Source organism: Capricornis sumatraensis, chromosome 8, assembly GCF_032405125.1.
Source record: "Capricornis sumatraensis isolate serow.1 chromosome 8, serow.2, whole genome shotgun sequence".
In the NCBI taxonomy this organism is placed as follows: Eukaryota; Metazoa; Chordata; class Mammalia; order Artiodactyla; family Bovidae; genus Capricornis; species Capricornis sumatraensis.
Window position 1 is genome coordinate 6,600,228 of NC_091076.1, and position 15,914 is coordinate 6,616,141.

A 15,914-nucleotide genomic window follows, 5' to 3' on the forward strand; every position below is an offset into this window, starting at 1 on the left:
AAAGATGGGCACAAAAAAGGACAGAAACAGCATGGACCTAAAAGAAGCAGAAGATATTAAGAGGTGGCAAGAATTCACAGAACTACGCAAAAAAAGATCTTAATGACCTGGATAATCACGATGATGTGGTTGTTCATCTAGAGCCAGACACCTTGATGTGTGAAGTCAAGTGGGCCTTAGGAAGCATCACTACAAGCAAAGCTAGTGGAGGTGATGGAATTCCAGCTGAGCTATTTCAAATCTTCAAAGATGCTGCTGCTAAAGTGCTGCAGTCAATATGTCAGCAAATTTTGAAAACTCAGCAGTGGCCACAGGACTGGAAAAGGTCAGTTTTCATCCCATTTCCAAAGAAGGGCAATGCCAAAGAATACTCAAACTACCATATGACTGTGCTCATTTCACATGCTAGCAATGTTCAAAATCCTCCAAGCTAGGCTTCAACAGTATGTGAACCAAGAACTTCCAGATGTACAAGCTGGATTTAGAAAAGGCAGAGGAACAAGAGATCAAATTGCTAACATCCATTAGATCATAGAAAAAGCAGGGAAATTCCAGAAAAACATCTACTTCTGCTTCATTGCCTACACTAAATCTTTTGACTGTGTGGATCACAACAAACTGGAAAATTCTTCAAGCGATGGGAACATCATTCCACCTGACCTGCCTCTTGAGAAACCTGTATGCAAGCCAAGAAGCAACAGTTAGAACTGGACATGAAACAAAAGGACTGGTTCAAAATTGGGAAAGGAGTATGCCAAGGCTGTATATTGTCACCCTGCATATTTAATTTATATGGAGAGTACATCACACGAAATGCCAGGCTGGATGAAGCACAAACTGGAATCAAGATTGCTGGGAAAAATATCAACAACCTCAGATATGCAGATGATACCACCCTTAGGTCAGAAAGCGAAGAGAATTTAAAGAGCTTCTTGACAAATGTGCAAGAGGAGAGTGAAAAAGCTGACTTAAAACTTAACATTCAAAAAACTAAGATCATGGCACCTGGTCCCATCACTTGTTGCCCTAATAACTCACTGGGAGCGAGTGATGAGAATGAAGACAGAACACGAAATCTGGTGCAATGGGTCAGGGGACCTGCAGCCTCTATTGGACTGAGGTGCAGAGTCCACTCAGTCTGGCTTTTATTCCTAACTGCAGACTACAAGACTTTCTCGGATCTTATCGCTCTCAAGACACAGGCCGTGTTCATCACCTACTCCTAGGTGTCATGGACTACACTGACATAGTCCAGATCTGCTGTGTTTCCCCTAGGTCGTTCCCTTCTGGGCTAGTCTCAGGAACAGTTAGCAAGTACACAGGCAGTGTTCATGCCTGGCGCCGACTCGGCATTCCAAGGTCCATGCTTTCATGATCCCAGTCATACTCCCTTCTGGGTCTGGCCTTGGGGTTTGTAACAAGGAGATTATTCTTAAGGAGAATGTGAAAGATAATCATTAACATAATTTCTTAATATATGCTGTTTTTCCAGGTGCTATTTCTGTGAAATTTCTCAAGATTGTGAAAGTACATTATTAGGAATTCCCATTACAATCACTCATGGCAAATAGATGGGGGAAAGTGAAAGCAGTGACAGATTGTATTTTCTTGAGCTCTAAAATCACTGTGGATGGTGACTGCCGCCATGAAATTAAAAGACACTTGCTCTTTGGAAGGAAAGCTATGACCAACCTAGACAGCATATTAAAAAGCAGAGACATCACTTTGCTGACAAAAGTCTACGGTTTTTCCAGTAGTCATGCACAGATGTGAGAGTTGGACCATAAAGAAGACAGCACTGAAGAATTGATGCTTTCAATCTGTGGTGTTGGAGAAGACTCTTGAGAGTCCCTTGGACAGCAGGGAGATCAAACCAGTCAATCCTAAAGGAAATCAACCCTGAATATTCATTAGAAGGCCTAAGGCTGAAGCTGAAGCTCCACTACTTTGGCCTCCTGATGTGAAGAGCCAGCTTATTGGAAGAGATCCTAATGCTGGGAAATATCGAGGGCAGGAGGAGGAGGGAGCGACAGAGGATGAGGTGGTTAGATGGCATCATTGGCACAATGGACATGAGTTTGAGCAAACTCCAGGAGATAGTGAAGGACAGAGAAGCCTGGTGTGTTGCAATCCATGGGGTTGCAAAGAGTAGGACCCAACTTAGCTACTGAACAACAGTAACAACCCACAACTAGAATGTAAGCTCTGTGGGCCCAGGGATCTTTATCTTTTTTTTTTTTTTTGGCTGTCTTGGGTCAGTTGCAGCATGCAGGATCTTCATTGCTTCATGTGGGATCTTTTGTGGCAGTTCACAGACTCTCTTGTTGTGGTGTGTGAGCTCACTTGCTCCATGGCGTGTGGGATCTTAGTTCCCGGGCCAGGGATGGAACCCATGTCCCCTACATTGCAAGGCAGAGTCTTAACCACTGGAGCAGCAGAGAATCCCCACTTTTTCTGTTCACTGCTGTTTCCCTAAGCACCCAGAAGAGTCCGCGGCACATGTAGATTTTGTAGATATTTACCACATTAAAAAATAAGGATGCAGAGCCAGCCCTTGAGGTCAGTCTCTATGCCCCCAAACTTGAACCTTTTCTCTTACATTCTGCTCCCAGGACAGAGTTTGGTATTGATGGGAAGGAAACTGGCTTAGGTTTTGATCTGGCTTCTTCAGCAATTCTGGGAATGCCATCTGGGCACGTTCTTTCCTCTCCAGCCTCAGTTTATCCATGTGTTCTAAGCTCTGATGGTCTGAGTCACAGGGACCTTGCCAGGGAGAGAAACAGAAGCAGATCCTCCTCTGTCCAGCAGGTGGAGCCATTGGCTCTCCTGGACTTGGTGGCTGGGCTCCTATTCAATGAATGCTGAGATGGCTTCAGATCAAAACACACACTCTTACTATCACCTACTGCCGCCACCGCCAAACACCAGAGAGGTGGTTCTTTATTCTCACATATTTTTAATTTTTATAATGTTCTTTTATTTAGTTTTGCCTTTTAAAGAAACTTTAAATTTCAGAATAGATTCAGATGTACAGATCTGTGAAAATAGTAATTTCCATGTACTCCATACTTATTATTTCCTGTATTATTAACACTGTGCACTTATGTGGTACATTTGTTACAATTAATGATCAAACATCAATACATTATTATTAACTAAAGTCCACACTTTATTCAGGTTTCCTTAGTTTCTGTGGGTTTTTTTTTTTTTTTTTTTGCCATGCCATTCGGCCTATGAGACCTTGGTTTCCCGATCAGGGATTGAACCCATGTCCCCTGCATGGGAAGCACAGGGTCTTAACCACTAGACTGCCAGGGAAGCCTCTTAGTGTTTAACCTATGTCCTTTTTGCTGTTCCAAGATCCTATCTAGAATATATTATATTTTGTCATCATGTTTCCTTAGGCTCCTGTTGACTGTTGCAACTTCTCAAACTTGAACTGATTTTGCTCACCCTTGATTTTGAGGACAATCAGGGAGGTTTACAGGGTTCAGTCGACTGAGCAACTGAACTGAACTGAATTGATTGCAAAATGATTGCCACAATAAGTTTAGCTAACAAACCAGAGAGGTTTTTAGATGGAACTCTAGTATATGTCTTGAGTTTATGATCACTTAAGATTCCAAAGTGAAAGATACAACTCTTGGGCCTCTGTGGAACTTAGTGGTAGGAATTGCTGACTTTCCACCCAAATCTTTGGGCTGATCTTCAGAAGTGGTCCTCTCAATAAAATATTTCTAGTGTGTCTGCTATGTGTCTGACCCTGTACTTGGTTGGGGGTAGAGCAGGCACAGAGTCCTCTTAGGGCTCACAGGAATAAGCTTTTTCCCCTTTGGGCCATGATGCCCAGCATGTGGGGTCTTAGTTCCCCAACCAGAGATTGAACCTGTGTCCCTTGCAGTGGAAGCACAGAGTCTTAACCACTGGACCACCAGGGAAGTGCCTGTAGGCCAATTCTTTTAACTTGGAGAACAGATGCACAGGAAAGTTAAGGACAAGACTGCATCTTCCTGTTTCACCCAAGGATGTGTTCAAGGTGGAAAAAAGTCATCAGTTCAGTTCAGTCGCTCAGTTGTGTCTGACTCTTTGTGACCCCATGGACTGCAGCACGCCAGGCCTTCCTGTCCATCGCTAACTCCCAGAGTTTACTCAAACTCACGTCCATTGAGTCAGCGATGCCATTCAACCGTCTCATCCTCTATGTCCCCTTCTCCTCCTGCCTTCAGTCTTTCCCAGCATCGGGGTCTTTTCTAATGAGTGAGTTCTTTGAATCAGGTGTCTAAAGTATCGGAGTTTCAGCTTCAGCATCAGTCCTTCCAATGACTATTCAAGACTGATTTTCTTTAGGATGGACTGGTTGGATCTCTTTGCTGTCCGAGGAACTCTCAAGAGTCTTCTCCAACACCACAGTTCAAAAGCATCAATTCTTTAGCGCTCAGCTGTCTTTATAGTCCAACTCTCACATCCATACTTGATTACTGGAAAAACCATCCCTGGAATGTCTTTCTTCCCATAGGACCTCTGAAGTGCATGGCCTCAGAGCTGGAGGGTTTGGAGTAAGAGGAGGCTTGCAGAATTCTCAGTGTTGAGCTCTCAGTTCCTGGAATCTAGCCTGTGTATTTCACTTGTTTGGGGTGGGGGCCTTCCCCACCTTGAGAAAGTAACTTGTGAGCCTTTTCAGTCACATTGGCTTCTAATTTACTTTAATAACTTAGACCTTTCCGTGCTCCTCACCTTATAGGAGGCCCCATCTTTGGGAGCATCTTTGGGAGGTCAGGGTTGTTTTCTTTAACTCCATTTCACCTTCAAAGAAGCTGAGGCTAAGATCACACTTGGCAAATAGTTGGTGGAGGTGGGATTTGAATCCAGGTCTTTCTGTCTTAATTTTCATTCCTGCCCCCACCATACTCTGTTGTTGTTGACCCTCAAGCTTGGATGAAGACAGTGTTTTTGGAAACCTTTTGTCTTGACTAAGTTATATTCTGCTCAGGAGTTCAGGGTCTGCTCTAGCTCCCAGAGCTGGAGGGGAAGAGGCCCCTGCTCCCACATAAGCCTGCCCTTCTCAGGGAATCTGGGATGGATGATTTGAGATGATGATTCATGGGCTCTGGGGGCAGAGGGGACAGGCCAGGGCTTGGACACAGATGACGTGGAGATGTCGCCCACCTGTGCCTCTCACTACCTGTGGGGGCAAATCCCCTTTTACCTCTGATCCTCAATTTCTCCATCAATGTAATACACCTGTCCAGAGGCTTTATTGCAGTGAATAAGTGATATAAAAGTGTCAGCTGAAAGCTGCATGCAGGGCTTGTGGAGAGGTGGAGAGGTTACCATCTCCAATGAGAAGATCTGGGGCTTTAAATCCAGGGAACTTGCTTGCCTGTAGGGCCAGGCTGAAGAAAGAAACTCACGTACTGAAACTTCACACTCACATCCAGGAAAATGCCTAGCTGGATCCCCTACCCACCCCAGACCTTTCTGCCCCCTCCCACACTGGGAGGACTGGAAGTCTGGACCAGAGACAAGACTCCAATACCCTCTAGCACTGGACGCCAAAGCATCTTGAAGCTCAGACGTAGCATCTGTTTCTGCTCCCAGCTCTTAGCACAGGGTGGACCACACATAGAACACTTAGGTGTTGCGTGAATGAATGGGTAAATGAATGAATGAGTACATGAGTGAACAAAGAAATGCCAGGGCTGTCAGCGCATCTAAAGTTTCCCTCCTGACCCCTAGGCTCCTGTCGGGGCCTCTCAACCTTCTTGAATCCCCACCCTACCCCTTTCACAGAAGAGCTCGACACCAGGGGTACCAAAAAGGCAAACTGGACTTTATTATAAAGTTGGCTACAAAGTCACCGCAGCACCACGAGGTGGCCACCTGGGCAGGCCCAGGCAGTCGGGCAGCCGGGTGAGTCCCGCACCAGGTACACGCACTCGTGCAAGCACACGTGTGACGGCGGCAGGTCTGCCTTCCTCCATCGGAAAGGAACGTAGCGTCTCTTCGCGCCCCCCACCCCAGGCGCGGGGCGCAAAAGTCACAAGAAGGGCCGCCAGGGCGGCAGAGTCCATCGGAATTGAAATCCCGTTACTGGTGTGTAGAGAATTCTACGTGGGTGTCAAGAGCCCCTCAGGGCACAGGCTGGCCCGGATGGGCACTGCCTTTCCCCCACCGAGACCCAGGGGTGACTTGGCCCCCAGGAGTGGAGAACTGGCCCAGGCCCATGGGGCAGCGCGGGGCGGGGGAAGTGAGACTCCCCCATTCTCCGCTTGAAATCCCATTCAAGGAAACTCACTACGAGTGAATACAGATTGAAATGGAAACTGGGATCGTTTGATGTCTCTAAATTTTAAAAAGAAGCTCCCCTCCCTTGTCCTCCCACCTCCCCCCCCCAAATCCTGCAGGGCCTGGGGAATCAGATCTATCCCCCTCTGGCCCCCAGAATCCCCCCAACAATCCCGGGGGGGTGGAGAACGGCTCCACGTCTTGATGACAATATGCCATACTTGACGACGTTAAGTCACAGACTTATTCAAAACGTTGGTTCCCCTCCACTTCCATCTGCAGAGAGAGAGAGAGACGTACAGTCAGTTAGGCTTATTAGGAGAGATAGGATGAGGGTGTGATGTACTATTGGCACATGGGATGCGCTTCAAATATGTTGGTCCCATAACTGATCCCCAGGGGCTCAGCAGATAAAGGAGCAGTTTGGATGAATGGAGTGAAACTATGGCTGTTGTTTGGAAAGGATGGAGCCATAGCAAGGACTCTCTCATGGGGCCAAAGGCTGAGTCCCATTGTCTTTCTCAAACTCCTCTCAAGTCTCACTCTGTATTCCCTTTAGGGGACAAAGAATGCTAAGAAGTGTTCTAATCCTTCTTCCATCAATTTTTTGTGTAACCCTAAGCAAGTTTCTTTAACTCTGGGACCTTGATTATCTTCATTTGTAAAATGGGTTGGAATAGCAGACCTAGGTCCCTCATAGAGTTAGGAAGCACCAACTATTATTCAAGATTCTTTTCTATTTTATCCCACACCCTAACCTCTGCCCTCAAGACCTACTTATCCAGAACTTCCATATTATTTTCCATTAGTACTTGCTCTACACAGCAAGTGAAGTTATCCTAACAACTAGAATAATAAGTATCTAATAAAACTGAGGTGCAGAAAGGGGAATTTACTCGTCTAGCTCCACCCAGCGCCTTGTTGGCAAGACAGGAACTTGAGCTCTTGAACATTTTGGCTGAACTCACCTTTATGGAAGCTGTCTTGAACTTGGCTCTGGAGTTGATGCAACTCATCAGTAAACCCATCGTAGGGGAATGCTGAGACACCTGTCTCAAAGGCGGTTTCATATGTGGCCAGGTCCTCCAGGAAGCTGCGGTCTTCTGGGGACAGGTTGTTGCAAGGCGATGAGGCCCCTCCAGGGACCGCTGCCTCGGGATCCTCAGACTCCCATTCCCCATTGGGGTCTGGGGTAGAGAGGTCCATGAAGATGTCTTCCACGGGCGTCTCTTCCAGGAACAGATCAGGGTCAGTCAGGAAATCCAGATCCTGGCATTTCCAGGGTTTCAGTTCCAGGCTGAGCACAGGGGGACCAGCCCCCGACAGGGAAAGGTTAGAGTCCAGGGGCTCCAGCCCCCCAAGTGGTTCCAGCCCACCCGTGCCAGCCTCAGCCGAGAAGGGTCGGTCCATGCCCTGAGCCAACTGGCTGATCTGCTGAATGAGACGGTCTATCTCACTCTGCTCCTTCTCAGAATAGTGGAAAAAACTCTGCTTGACTGGTGAGGCCTCAGGTGTAAGCAGGCCTTCGGGCACCAGGGGCACATCCACAGAGAGGGGACCCCGGAGCTGGGCTAGGGCCAAGAGTGTGCAATCCCCATTACCAGGGCTGCTAGGACTTGGGGGCAACTTCTCATAGAGAAAACTGCATCCCTCCTGGGCGAAGTAAGTCTTGCTGGAATTGGGGCTCAGTTGTTCTGGGAAAGTTTGCCTGGGGCTGTTCAGGTGTGCTTGGAATGATGTGCTGGGAGAAGTTAGCTGCTCCTGGGCAGGGCTGCTCAAAGGCTCTGGGAAGGTGGCAGTGCTGGGAAGCAGCTGGTCTGGGAAGGTGGAGGTGCAAGGATCTTCATAGCTTCTGGCTGAGGTTTCAGTCAGTTGTCCTTGTAGTGGGTTAGTCAGTGGATCTGGGAAAGTTGCACTGTTGGGCGTCAACTGATCAGAGAAGGTCACGGTGCTTGGAGTCAGCTGTTCTTGTAGAGAGCTGGATGGAGCGGGCATGTGGGTCTGGAAGGGCTCATGGAGGCTGAAGAGGAAGGCACAGCCTCCTGGCTGGTGGGGCGTGTAGGGTGGCGTGCACACGAGGTCCTTGCTCAGGTCTGCTTGAAGAGAAGGCTGAGGGCCTGATGGGAATGTCAGGTAACTGAAACCAAGGTCTTTGGGTGCTCGGGGAAGCTCTTCTGATGTTGAGACAGCACCTAGCTCAGGAGCACTGGGGAAACTGGTGCTTCTGGGAGGCCCCATGGTGAAGAGTGGATTAGGGCTGGAGCACTGCTCCTGGGAGAGGATGTTCTCCGGGAATGAGGGCAGCATGGTCGGGGTGCCCAGGACATAGGCTGCCTGGGTTTCTTCAGAGTTCAACTGCTGGCGGAGGCTCCAGGCTTCCATGTCACTGGAGAGGAAAGAAGAGGCAGCTGGTAAGGGTCTGGTGTCCATTCCCAGAGTTCTCTGATTTGTATCTCTTCCTCCACCTTGGCTGCCTCCCAAGCCCCTGCCTTGCAGCTCACCTGATTGGGTAGTTATTGGCAGTAATGGGGCCCTCTGGACCTTCTGAATATAAAAGGCAGTAAATCCATGCCCAGCCTCCAGGCTTAGCCAGCAGTCTCACCACCATCTCTGCCTGAATATCTCCACTTTCAGCCACTGAGGGGAAAGAAGAGATGCAGAGTTAGAACAACCATCAGACAGCACCACCCGAGCTCCCCACTTGCTGACTGACTTCTCCACTGAATTAGGGTATCCATAACACCTTCTTTTCTGACTGCCCTCACCTGCACCATTCAACTCCCCATTTTGACCTCACCACTCAGAGTCCCCTAGTTCTGATTCTGTTCTCACCTTGACTCCTTATCGTAATGCTCAGCCTATGGCATTCAAAACTGTGAGCCTCTGGTATCCCCCCAACTTCAATCTTGGTCACAGCCCTTCTTGGTCAGATTTCCCATGCCCTTCCCCACTCCCTGCCTTTTTCTCAGCCTCTCTGGACACTCACACAAGCGGTAGTGTTGAGCAGAAGCGTGGCCCAGGTCCTCAGGGTGTAGCAATCCATACCATGATTTACAGAGCAGCTCACTGCGCTCAAAGCCCAGGTAGATTAGGACACTGGGAAGGTGAAAAGGATGAGATCAGCTTTCTGTTTTCCCTGCTTGATACTCAGGCATCTCCCTCCCCCATTCCCAGGTCTTCTACACCCTTAGATTTCATTCTCCCTGCCCCTGACTCCAGAAGCTAGGGTCCCCTCATTCTGACCTGCTTTTCTTCTGGGGCCTGAATACTCTGGGCTTACCTCTCTGAGATATCCAGAAGGGCCAGGTCCTTAGCATGACGACTCTGGAACATGGCGAGGAAGAGTGAGGCTGGGCCAGGACCAGGGCCAGGGCCAGGGCCGGGGCGGGGTCTTGTCTCCAGTGGAGCACAGAAAGCTGTGAACACAGGATTTCCTGCCCAGTAGGCCCCAGGTGGGTGAGCGTGGAATCGACCTCGAATAAGCACCAGTTTGTTGCCTGCACTCTGGCGCCTGAGGGACTTGGAGGTGTTGAAGCGACAGCGGAAGAGGCGATCTGGGTGAGTGAAAGAAAAACTAGTGAGGAGGTGAACAGCTGAGAGACAAAAATGGGAAGGAGCAGGGCAGCAGGACGGATATTGAATTGAGAAAGAAGGGTGTTCTCACCAGTATCCAGGGCAGAGGGCAGGGCAAGTTGCTGGCGCACAGTTAGGTGGTCAGCTGGATCAATGATGTCATAGATACTGTCACCCTGGGCAACAAGGTCCACCTGGAGAAAGTTAAAGGAGAGATGACCATTAGTGAAGGCAACAAAAGCCAATCTTTGGCATAGAGCATCTTGTAGGGTAAAACTCCCCCTCCCCAGTAATCCTCAGACTCTCAGGACGGGGAAACTCATCGTGTCCCCATCTGCACTGCAGTCCAAGCCGAAAGGATCCTCAGCACTCACCATGGAGTGGCCCAGATGCTCGCTCACACTCTCAGACAGATATAGCAGCTTCCCCTCTGCTGTGAACACAAGCAGAAATCCAGGTAGTGCCGCCACTATGTCTTCAAGCTCTTGAGCTGAGAGAAGCCCTGTGGAGCCCGCCAGAGGAGTGCCTGAAGAGTGAGAAGACAGAGTGAATCGGGAGTAACACTAGGAAGCAAAACAGAAGTGAGAGACTTTTGGATCGAGTTTCTCATGGACCTGCTTCTGCACACACCTGTTGACCTACTGCCCACAGCTCTTGCCCGGGGAACCTGTTGCTGGATCTCTCCAGCTAGCGAGCCCTTCGACTTTTAAGTCGGGGCTGAGGGTTTGGCGGGTCTGTGTTTCAGGACCACGGACAGCGCTCTAATGCCAACCAAACGTTCAGCACCGCGGGCAGAGCCTTGCAACCCGGTGATGCTGTCAGCACCGTGGACAGCGCTTCACCGGCTGCAGATGAGCCCATCCACGATAGAGAGCAGAGGGTGTGCTTCCCCAGGCTTTGGCTCCGTCCCTGCAACTTCCCAAGCTCCCCTCCCCTGGCTCCCGGAGCGCTTCCGCGCCGGTGAGGACTGGAACCGTTCTGTCCTGGCTCTCCTGCTCCCGTAAGTCTGGCTCTAGGGACACTATCCAGGCTCTCTAACATTTATTCAGTACTAAGGTGAGGTTTGGACAGAACTCAGGAGGCAAAGTAGGAAGTCCTGAGTTCTCCAAGTTCTTTCTCCCCTTCAGATCGCAGACACGCTTCCCTAGACCCGCGGCAGTCCCAGCGGGTTCCCTCAGCTTCCTTCTCTCTGAGGCTTCCCAGCTCGAGTCTCAGCCCCGGTTTGCTCACCTCCAGCGAAGAAGACTCCCTTGCGAGTGTAGATGCAGGCAAGACTCATAATGTGCAGGTAGGACAGCCGGACCTTGTCCGCTTCGGCCAGCGGCAGCAGCTCCTTGAGGTTCCGGATCTCAGCGTTGATCTGGTCGCGGCGCGCCTTGGAGGCGCCCTTGGTGGAGCGGTACATGTCTAGCGGCTGCGGAGCTCCAGCTCGGGCTCTCCGAACACCTGCGTTTCTGTCCCGACGCACCGGTGGCTTCCTCCTCCTTGCTTTCCCGTCTCTCGCTCAGGCTCCTTCTCTCTCTGTCTCTCCTCTCCTGGGCTCCGCTCGGTTGCGCTGCCCCTTTCGCCTGCCTGGTTCCGCCTTATATAGCTCCCGTCAGGCGTGGGGGGCTCGCTTTAGAGAAAGGGGGGGCGGGAGGCTGGGCTAAGCAAGCTGCAGCGGGAGCGGCTGGCTGAGGTAGGGGGGAGCGCGCTCCTCCTCCCTCCCAGGCTTCCGACGTCATCCCGTGACGTAGAGCGAGAGCGGGAGGGGTGCCGGGGGGGGAGGGGGGAAACGGAGGCTGCGGAGGGGGGCCACTGCTGGCAGCAGCTCAGCCCAGGGGCAGGCGCTGCTTTAGGAAGGCCTGAAAGGGGGTGCAGGGACCCAGGTGTCCGAGTGTATTCTCCTGAAGGGCCAGGGCTAGGGTTGAGGCTGTCTGAAGTCCCCGGCAGGAGAGTGTGAAGAGGACAGGGGGGGCTGGGAGGGAGTGTGCTGGTCTGACAACGATTTTTCTAAGGAGGTAAGGGAATGGAGAAGAGCTGAGCGGTACGCAAATTCCCCCTCCTATTTGCCAAGGGTCGAGTTCGTCTGGGGCAGGGGTGGGGGCGGGGAAGGATCTTTCTTGGCCTCTGTAGGATAGGCCACAGCCAGGGTTTCTCTCTAGGGATGACTCAGTCTGGGATTCCCTTAGTCACTTTCAAAGAGTGAATCTCCTCCCCCTCCTTTCCAAACCCGAGGCTTGGTGATTTTGCACGCGGGGGGAGGGGGGGAAGGCGGGGGAGGCGGGTCTCATGGGGGTCTAAGTCTCAAGAAGGGATGGGGTCCTGAGGTGTAGGAACCAGCTGAATTTGGCTTTGGTTCTATTTTCCCACAGTCAAGAATAGGAACACCTACAGCAACGCAGCTGTCTGCAGGGACTCTCCGTTTCTCTGTCAACTAATTAACCTCAGCCACTGATGGGAGAAACTGAGGCAGGGTCCCAGGGCCTGGTGAGGACCTGGGTTTATCCCTTCCCCCATTGCCAGCCCCCAGAGCCAGCGGCTCCCCTCTCCCCGCCCTGATTGCAATCCTCAGTCTCCCTGCGGGCCGGGGGCGGGGGCGGGACCGGGGGAATCCCAGCTCCATATTAGGACAGGAATCCTCCGGCGGCAGCCGCGGCGGCGGCGGCGGGCGGGGCCTGACTGCCTCCGCACAGCTCCCAAGGGCTCCCCCCTGCCTTCAGCGGGGAGGATGGGGAAGCAGCAGAGACGCAAGGTTCCCGTGCCAGACCCTCTGCCCGATCCATGCACATACCAGAGACCCCTTAACTCGGGCAGGCTGTCCACATTCCCCTCCAACCCCTGCTCAGTCATCGGCGGTAGGATTCCTCGCTATCTCTCCTTCTTCAGCTTCCACATCCCACCCCCTCGCTCCGCTGCAGATAATTTCTTTATCTCACTGGCTGCTTGGTGGCCTTTCTTGGCTTTGTGTGCTCTCTACTCCTCAAATGTTCCCCTTCTGCTCTCTCCAGTCTCTCTTCTTTGTCACCTTTGTCTCCCGCATCATGTTGCTTTTGCCCTATCTCCCTCTTTTCAACACGCATGGAGTTTGAAGGGTGCCTTTGTTTCCCCCAATCAAAGGAGAAGGAAATGAGCTAGGGGACGTTTTATCTGAAATTGAGTTATGTGAGATAGGAGTGTATGTGAAATCACTTGAGGGGCTGGGGATGAAGCCACTTAAAATTTGGGGGGAAGGGATTGGCCTGATTGTAGAAAGTCCCAGAGGAAGCATGGAGATAAACTTTGACACCAAGGGGTCTTCACTCTTCATGGAAAAGGGTGGTGGCATGAGAGCTAGAGTGGAAGGAGGAGACCCAGGTGAGGAGAAGGCTGTCATAGAAGCAGGTCTCTGGGGCTCCCATCCTGACCTCTTGTGCATTTTGGCAGAGGTGGGGTCCATCCACATCAACCATCCTGTATTCAGTGATACAAATGAGATGGATGTCTACCTGCTACTATCTCTAACCTTATTTATCTGGGTGACAGAAAAAAGGTTCCTTCAGAAAGTATGTCTCTTTCACTTTCATCTCTGTCTGACCCCAGATGTACCCACACACCCCTCGATCAAGCTTCTATTTGGACAAACACTTAAAGACCTCCTGAAGTAGGAAATGGCAACCCACTCAGTATTTTTGCCTGGAAAATCCAATGGACAGAGGAGCCTGATGGGCTACAGTCCATGGGGTCACAAAGAGTGGGACCCGACTGAGTACACACACCACCATTCATTTTTGGACCCCATTCTTGTATGAGAATCCCGGACAGGGTTCCTGTTTTCTCCACTCACTGGTCCTCTGTCCCTGACTGAGAGACATTCTTATTGTTCCTCTCCATGCCGAGAGGTATCTATTGTTTGGGTCCTGCTGGTCTCCACAAGCAGAGCAGACCCGCGGTGAAAGAATGGCGCACTCACCGCTGTCCGTGGTGCTGAATCATCACCAGCTATGTCATATGGACCATAGATGGGTCTGCCTGGGACGTTAGAACTTCAGTCCATACAGACTTCACAATGAGGCCCCAACTGGCTGTCTCCGTCTCCTCTGAGAATGAATAAAGGAGTGGATTGTGTGTGGGGCGGGGGGTGGGGTGAGGAAGATTTCTGAATTGTAGGAATGAAGTAAATGGGGAGGGAACTGAACTCGAAAAGAGCTCTTGGATTTTTCCAGAATGGACTGGAGGTGGGGTCAGGGGAGGAACTCTGAAAGAGAAGAAGGGCCTAGAAAGGGACAAGGGAGGGGGCATAGAAGGGCTCATCCTAGTTCGCCCACTCTGAGTCAAGTTAAGAAGCTCTGTATGCCCCAATGTCTTCTCTCCCCAGGCCAACTCCCACTCCCTTTGCCTCCCACCTCCGTAAAATTATTTTTAACTGTGAAGAACCAAAAATAGCTTGGCAGCAGCTTCAGGCCGTGGGAGAGGAGCTATTTATATCACCAGTGATGGTTCCAAAATAGCAAGCAGGAGGAGGGGGGCGGCTGGCACGCTAGAGAGCTCCTGGCTGCTGCTAAAAATACTGGCAGTGTGAGTCATCCTGGCCTGGCTGAGTCACCCCACTCCCTCCCCAAGCAGCAGGCAGCAGCAACAGAACAGGCTAAGAATTGGAAGTCTGAGATGGGGGAGGTATCAGAGCCCATTGACTATAGGAAAGTGGGCAAGGGAGTAAATTGAGAGAGGGGTTTTGGGGTGAGTTTGTAGAAGAAATATAAGGAGCAGGAGCCACCCACCTGAACCCTCTGTGTGAGCCTGCAGCATTTCCAGCTATGCATTGCTGCTTAGTGATGCTTGGGCAGTTGAAGGGAGGGAGCCAGGCTGTGAGAATGTGCATGTGTGTCTGTCTGTCCTTTTGATTGTGACTGTATTTGTAGGTTTCTGTGTGCCTGTTTGCATGTGTCTTTGTAGCTGTGTTTCTGTAGACCTTTTCATCTGTGCATTTGCTCATGCCCGCATCTATGTCTGTCTTTATTAAAAATATCTATGACTTCCTGGGTTCTATGCAGTTCTGTGTTTGTGCCTATGTGTATTTACATGTTTGCAGCCTTCTGTGTGCCTCTTTGTCCACGTTTGTGTCCACCTCTGAGTTGGCTCTATGCCTCTCTCTCAGCATCTGATGATATGTGTGGATTTACATGCATCCCTAGCCTCAGTGCACCTTCTGTTGCTCAGATGTCACTCGTTGGGCTCTTGAACCATTTACGCCTTAATCACCTCTCTCCACCTAGCACCTTCCCTTCTTTCCAGCCCTTGGGACCCCAACCATTTGTGAAGGTCTCTGTTGCATACAATCTCTAGCTAAAAGGTGGAGGAAAGGAGCCCCATATGACCTCTCCCTTTTCTCTTGAACCATCCTGAATCGTCCCTGGCCTGCAGGAGTAAGTGGTTTTCCATCACTCCATATTTGGGGAACTGAGGGAAGAGAAGGGCTTTCTTTAGTTCTAAAAAAAAAAAATTTCTGGTGTGGGCACAGGCATGCGCAGCGTGCACACACATACACAACTGAAAGAGAGAATGAGAGAGAGAAAAAAAAAATCAAGGTCCCTTCTTTACTGAGACAAGCTCGCATCTGTTGCCATGGCAACCCCGCCCACTGCTTCCCCGAAAAATCACCAAGAAGAGGTGATGGCATCGAGGAGGGATTGGTTGATTTTTTTCTTTATTATTTTTTCCGAAAAAGGGCTTTTTATAGCAAGAACAGGCCGTGAGATCCCTTGCCCATGTCTTATATGGCTTTATTTGGGACCTGGGTGGGGGAGACATCACCCCTCAGCCTCTATCAGAGAGGAGAAGGTATAGCTTTTCCAGAGATACCAAGGAGAATGACCTCCTGGGAGGGAGTTGGAGGGTGAGTGGAGTCTGTTTCTTTAAAACAGCATGGAGGCGCCAGGTTAAAGCTGCTTTTCTGGAGACTTGGGGCAAGGATCTTGACAGAGGACTGTCAAAATGTATCCTGTCTGGCTGTGGACAAATGTTTCTAAGAGAAGGACAAAGAGAGATGGGGGGAGAGAGAGAACATATGAATGCATGAATGAGTCACTGGATGGGTC

The 15,914-nt window shown here is 50.5% G+C and overlaps 1 protein-coding gene across 1 annotated transcript; it reads right to left on the minus strand.

Annotated features, from left to right (window-relative positions):
* Positions 1 to 6,532: 6,532 nt before the first annotated feature.
* On the minus strand, positions 6,533 to 11,263 carry NPAS4 (neuronal PAS domain protein 4). The gene is made up of 8 exons (XM_068979064.1): positions 11,089 to 11,263; positions 10,233 to 10,384; positions 9,950 to 10,052; positions 9,566 to 9,839; positions 9,272 to 9,381; positions 8,787 to 8,922; positions 7,254 to 8,671; positions 6,533 to 6,561 (listed from the first exon to the last, which is right to left on the minus strand). The coding sequence occupies exons 1-8, from the start codon at positions 11,261 to 11,263 to the stop codon at positions 6,533 to 6,535; spliced, it is 2,397 nt and encodes a 798-aa protein (XP_068835165.1).
* Between the last annotated feature and the right edge of the window lie 4,651 nt (positions 11,264 to 15,914).

What these genes read in the sequence shown, in the direction of transcription:
- NPAS4 (XM_068979064.1), bottom strand. Translation starts at nt 11,263, where the DNA reads ATGTACCGCTCCACCAAGGGCGCCTCCAAGGCGCGCCGCGACCAGATC. An exon ending in GGGAGTCTTCTTCGCTGGAG is followed by an intron (nt 10,385 to 11,088) that starts GTGAGCAAACCG and finishes CTCACTCTTCAG; the next exon opens with GCACTCCTCTGGCGGGCTCC. An exon ending in GCCAATAACTACCCAATCAG is followed by an intron (nt 8,672 to 8,786) that starts GTGAGCTGCAAG and finishes TTTCCTCTCCAG; the next exon opens with TGACATGGAAGCCTGGAGCC.